The 6,796-nt window shown below is 31.4% G+C and overlaps 1 protein-coding gene across 1 annotated transcript in view; it reads left to right on the top strand.

Moving 5' to 3' along the window:
• The window catches only part of LOC106681049 (uncharacterized), a gene marked incomplete at its 3' end in the record, with an annotated part of 29,720 nt that extends 24,565 nt beyond the window's left edge, over positions 1-5,155 (top strand). The window contains 2 exon segments of the mRNA XM_067045219.1: positions 503-585; positions 5,014-5,155. Coding sequence (XP_066901320.1) covers positions 503-585; positions 5,014-5,155 — 225 coding nt within the window.
• Between the last annotated feature and the right edge of the window lie 1,641 nt (positions 5,156-6,796).

Raw genomic sequence — 6,796 nt, 5'->3', positions numbered from 1 at the left:
GGTAGGAATTGACGAAGTTTATAGAGCAGACCTGGATGCCAGACTCGATCGAAAGCTTATTTCATAATATTAAATTAAAAATTAAAACTGTACCGCTACAACCCATCAAGGGAGTCAGGGGTTCAGTACTTTGTAAAGAAGCACTGTTACTAAACCAACGGTTGTGCAAGGAGGTGATTTGGTCAGAATCACGCTCGACCGCCAGATGTTTACCCAATTTAAGAAACTGGGTGGACCAAAACAGGGCTCCAGAACCCACAGGAGTTGACTCACTGCTACAGTGTAACAGAAAACAATTTGTTGCTCAGCCGGATTCGAACTCGGGTCCTTGGAGTTAGTAGCCACGCGCTTTACCCCGTGGCTACCGCGCTTCTTTATTTCGTTATAACATTGACTTTTTTTTCTCTTTAAATTTTAATAATTATCCATATGACTTTGTTCACAGACTTTTTTATAGCTGTGTATCTTTGAAGGTAATTAATTCATGATTCTTATTTACCAGAGATGGCGCTCCATGAAATGGTTAACGGTGCCACACTAGTATCTTGCATATTCAGCGTCTGTTTAGTAATAGGAGTCAATAAGGTGAGTATCATAGTTATAGGAATCCATAAAGTGATTATTATAGTTAAAGGAGTTTAAAATCTGCATATTATAGATATAGGAGTAAATATGTTGGGTATTATAGCTGAAGGAGTTATTGAACTAAGAATTAGAGGATAAAGAAAGTATTATAGTTACCGACTTTATTGTTGTTCCTGTTGGAGTTCTAAGTGGTACAAGAGCTTGATGAAAAAAAGTCAGTTATTTCACTCCTATTTTTTATTACTTTAATGAAAACTACTTATAGTTACTAGTTAAAATTTATAATCTTCCAAGTGTATGATAATTAGGGAAAATACAAAATGACGTTTCAAAATGTTTTTTTTTTTTTTTTTTATATTTTATTTATTGATATTTACAACTGTATACACATATATACAACAAGTAAATTTGCTGTAGGTGACATAGTGACATGATAAAAACATGTGGAGAATCTACCCATTGATAGAACTCCAAAAACATTTCTAGAGGAGAAGATCTCGAGGCCATCTTCTTTTCAGACGCCTAAGAGGATTATTAGGTAATGAAGGAGAAGCCAGGTTAGAAACAAGTGGATTTGGGTGGTTGAGAAGTTTATTATGGAAGGAACGGTATCTGGTTCTGGCCAAATCGGCAACATATGGAATATTGAGGTCCTGATGGATGACTTGATTTGTGAAAAAGTAAGGAGCATTAAGGATTTTGGACTGTAAGGATTGGATTCTGGAGGAATTTGATGGTTTAGTAGAGCCCCAAAGCTCAACTCCGTATGTCCAGATAGGCCTTATAATAGTCATGTAGATCAGTCTTTTGTAATGGATTGGCAATTTAGACCGTTTGTCTAGTAAATGTTGCAATAGTCGGAATCTACGAGCAGTTTCTTGTCTTTCTAGTCTTGTATGAGGATTCCATGTCAGTCGTTTGTCGAGATGTAGTCCTAAGTAACGGATCTGTTCGTCAGGAATAAGTGGGGTATTATTAAAGGATATTGTAGGGGAAGAGGTCATGGGTTTACGTCGAAGGGTAAATGTGATTTGGTGGGATTTATTGGAATTTATTTTAATCCTCCAGTTTCGGCACCATTCAAGGGTGTTGATGTGGGATTGGAGGGTTTGGGATACAATGTAAGGATCATTGTTCACTGACAATAGACATGTGTCATCGGCATACGTGGTGAGGATGGGTTGGAATGTCAGCTGTGAAAACTGTATATAGGATAGGACCAAGGATACTACCCTGAGTTCAAAATGTTAAAAAAAAAATTCATTCAGAGCTTCATATCATTAAAACTAATAACAACACTAGAAAACCTAATAAAACAATATTAAAAGTAGAATAAATTTGCTAAAATATGAGCACTTAAAGAGCTATTTACGTTCAATAGTTCTCGGGATACAGTTTTTTTTAAAAACAACATTTCATTAAAAATTAACTGACGAATCAGTAGTTTGTGTATTTATTGTGGGAGATCTTCATCTCAGGAACCATTAGACGTACAGATGCCTATTTGCACTCAAGTCAAATCTAGTTTAATGTACTATAAAGTAGTTTATGACGTTTATTTTCGTAGGATTAGTAGTTTTTACTATGTATTCAAAAATAAATTCACAAAATGTTGATTTACAGTTGTTTGGGTAAACTATTTCTCAGGAACCATTGGACGTACAGATATTTACCAAAGTCAAATTAAAAACAGTTTAACGTATTATAATGAAGCTTATAACGTTTATCTTCGTAAGGGTAACTTTTAGAATGTTTTCATATGGGTATGAATTTTGCATATGACATTTTATCTGAATAACAATGAATCAATTCATTTTACCAAATACGAAAACTACTACTCCTACAAATATAAATGTAATAAACCACTTTATAGTCCATTAAACTAGCTTTAATTTGAGTGCAAATATAGATCTGTAGAACTCATGGTTACTGAGATATCGATTTCCCACAATAAATACACAAACTCAACAACAAATAGGAGAAAATTATATGTAATATATAGGTTTTTGTTAACAGGTAAATAATTTATAAATAGTTCTTTGAGTGTATATGATATATGAGTGTTGTTGTAAGCACATGTTTATGGTTTGGTTGAATTTGTTTTTTAGCAGCCTGAAGATGGGGGAAATCTCCCGAAACGTTGCTGATGATATGAAATAAACTATTGTTTTTTAATAAGGAAGAATTTATGTCATTCACTAAATCCTTTTAATTCCATAAGACTCTTCCAGCATAAAGGATTATTAAATTTATACACAAACTCATTTGTGAGTTAATTTTTAATGACATGTTATTTTTAAAAGAAACTTTATCTCGGAAACTAGTGAACGTAAATAGCTCTATAATATTTTGCAAATTTACTGTACTTTAAATGGTGTTCTCTTAGGTATTCTAGTGTTTTAGGTAGTAGCTCCGAATGAAAAATTAAGCTTTATTAAACTTTTGAAATAGCCGCCATTTTTTATTCCTCCTTCTTATACTTGGCAGACTCATCAATTTTGACTAGTGATCATACATAGTTCTCATTTGATTAATAAAAAATTGGAGTGAAATAATTGCTTTCATTCTCCATTATGGCTCTTACGGGAACTAGCCGTAAATCCTCAACGGATAGAAACTTCATATTGTACTGTATAGAAGCAGCCTGTTGCGATAACTTCAATACACACCAATAACTTAAAATCGTTATTATTTTTAAATAATAAGCCACAGATAATGTAATAATGGACCTCAATATCGAAGCAATATGAATAGTTTTCAATAAATATGATTAGTACTATATTTATTAAATGTTAATAACTATATGTTATAGTTATTAAACTTTAATAACTATATGTTATACTTAATACTCGTAATATACATGTATTTAATTATTATTATTACAAATTATATATTCGTATTTAAATATAGTTAGTGCACGTTATATATATTTATTGTACTGTCTAAACGGAAGACATGAAACAAAGAGGGACACCCTTTCTATACGAATATGGCTACTTGTCATTGTGACACCAGCGCCCCATGTGGCCGAGATAACAGTCACTTTCACATGCTAGCGAGCTTTACTCAGGATCAGCCTTTCTTTCTTCACTTCTATTCTGTAAAAAAAAAAAAAAAATGAGAGTAAGAAAACTTCCGAAGAGCCCTCCGGTAGCCGAGAAGAGGGTAGATGCAGGGACATAGAGTACAAAAAAAATGAAGCACGAATGCATGAGTAAGACACCTTATTTCTATATCATCATCATCAATCTGTAATTTTCATGGCCTCCTATCAAAATTCATCAAACTTCACTACAAATGTTCTGTTTCGGCCACCCTTCATACATGTAGTTACAATGTATATAGTATTTAACATTCATATTCTCTTCTGTCCAACAAACCTCTAGATTGTAAATAAATTCCCTTTCTGTTACCTTACGTCGTATTTTCATTTCAATTAATTTCATGAATACGGTCCACAAACAATATGTAACTAGCCAATAAATAGTGAAGTAACTCCTGGCCTTAGGATGAAAGTACACTTCATACAATAATCATTACGCGTTGTATATCTGTATTAAAATATACTCATTACACGTAATATACTTGTATTACATAATTTTTAGTACACATTATATATTTTTATTTTTATTTTTAATTATAATTATTGGACGTTATATATTGGTATTAAAAAATGGTTATTATTTATTTGTAATGTATTATATTTATTACACTTTATATATTTGCATCGAAATATAGTTATTACAAGTCATATATTTTTATTAAAATTAAAATTATTACACTATATATATCGCACTAGTATTTCTAAAGTGACACAACTCAAAAATCGGTCTTTTTGAGTTATGACTATGAAAGTAATTGGTAAATATATCTTTATGAATCATCAAAACTGTATCAACCTAGCTTCAGAGCTTGTCCGCCAGAAGGCACTTGTGTCACCCTTGCTGCCTTAATGCAATTCCCCCTCCATAGGCAAGATTGTCACTTTGTCAGTTGTCTTGAATTTTGAGTTGTGTCACTTTAGAAATACTAATGCGATATATTTGATTTAAAATACAGTTATTACACGTTACATATTTATATTATATTATAATTATTACACATTATATATGGAAATATAGTTATTTCACACGTTTATAGTTTATAGTACACGTTATATATTTGTACTTGCATTAAATGATTGTTATTACACGTTATGTATTTGCATGCAATATAGTTAGTGCACCGTATATATTTTTATTGCACTATAATCATTACCCGTTATATATTTGTATTGTTACACTAATATATCTGCTTTGAAATATAGTTATCAGATGTAATATACTCGTTTTAATTATAGTTATTACACGTTAGATATTTGTATTGTATTATTGTTATTAGAAGTTATATATACTTTTATCTTGATTCGTAATTTTTTCTGGTTGACAGTCTGAGCCTGGTTTCATCCTGACGTGGCTGATCAACCAGTTCGTCCTGATGGCTTCCTCTTTCATGACCGTCTTCTACTTCCTGCTGGCGTCATATCTCAAGATGCCCTTCGTACAGTTCCTCATCGAGTTGGGTGTCAATAGTAAGAAACATAGAAATAATCGATTATCAATTGTACTTTGCACCCTAATTGGATTTGAAATTATCTCTGTTTCTAAATTTGACAACTTTTTTGCTGTTCATGGAGACCAATGCATACTCTTTGTTAATATTGACATGATCTTCAATGATATACTTTTATTCTCGACTTTTTATTTTAAAACTTCCAACGTTTCGGCCATTATTAGGCCATTTTCAAGGAGACAACCTAAAAATTGTTTTCATATTACAACTATGTGACCTTCTCACATAATACTAATGTTTCTGAACATACCCTACTCATTGAGTTGTCTTAATTCATTAAATTATCTTATTTACACGATAATTTCCTATGTCTTATTTCTTTAAAAAAAAATATTAAATTAATAACATACTGGAAGAATATTGATTGACCGTGTGTAAAGATGAAAGGAATATGGTCCGGGTGCGGTCAAAAAAACTCAAATAGTAGAATTATACTATTGACCGTGTGTAAAGCTTCCGAAGAAGCCCTGCAACGTGGGGCGAAACGTTGGCTCAATAAAATAGTATAATTCTACTATTTGAGTTTTTTTGGCCGTACCCGGACCATATTCCTTTCATCTTTACACACGGTCAATCAATAATCTTCCAGTATGTCACAAAACACACGGGGCCCTGAAGATACAAACACTGTAACGGCAATATCCGCCGCAGTGCTCGTCTGTTTAACCGCCGTATTGTTACGTCATCACTTCGTCACCGGAACTCTCCAGCCCTGAAGAAGCCCCGAAACGTTGGCTCATTAAAATAGTATAATTCTACTATTTTAGTTTTTATGACCGCACCCGGACCATATTCCTTTCATCTAAATTAATAACAGTTTCTATCAATTTTTTAAAAAATGATTATACACTTACAAATCACATAATTTCAATACAAAACTATCCTTCAAAAATTATTTTTCCTTTTTCATTAACCTCATTAATAATGTCAACAATAAAATGTACCTTCAACAGGCTTGGACCCTGTTATCAATTTTTCACTAAAATTAATTTATTTACAATTTGATTAATATTCTTTTTTAATTTGTTTCTTAATTTAAAACATAATTAGTGTGTTTTTATAATATGTTTATTTTTATTATATATTTATTTACATACATATATTGGTATTTATTTTTGTTTTTTAAAAGATAAATGGGAAATTAGCCTGAAAAAAAGACAATTTAATAAATTATGACAATTCAATGAGTGAGGTGTGTTCAAAAGGATTAGTATTATGTGAGGAGGTAATATAGTAATAATATGAAGTTTTCTCCTTGAAAATAACCTTAGGGCCGAAACGTTCATTTTTTAAAAATAAAAAGTTGAGAGTAAAATAGGATCATTGAAGTTTGTGTTAATAATAATATAAACCACTCTCAAACAATCAATATATTAAATCAGTAATCTAATCCTCCTTCTTATAATTCTGTTTATTGGTTCAGTTAAAAAAATATTATTACAATGGTTTCCATGATTTTTATGATTTTTATGATAATAACAACTGTTGTGGCCACCATGTCAAAAAGAAAACCAAAACGTAATTTAAGTTTATGCATATTTTTGGACCAAGTCCCCAGTCAGTCAGAATAGTTAATATACAATTATATTTTGGCGAGATT

The sequence above is a fragment of the Halyomorpha halys genome, unplaced genomic scaffold, assembly GCF_000696795.3.
Source record: "Halyomorpha halys isolate HHAL.00 unplaced genomic scaffold, Hhal_1.1 Scaffold306.1, whole genome shotgun sequence".
Classification (NCBI taxonomy): domain Eukaryota; kingdom Metazoa; phylum Arthropoda; class Insecta; order Hemiptera; family Pentatomidae; genus Halyomorpha; species Halyomorpha halys.
Note: the sequence above shows the minus strand (reverse complement) of the source record. Positions and strands in the feature narration are given on the sequence as shown.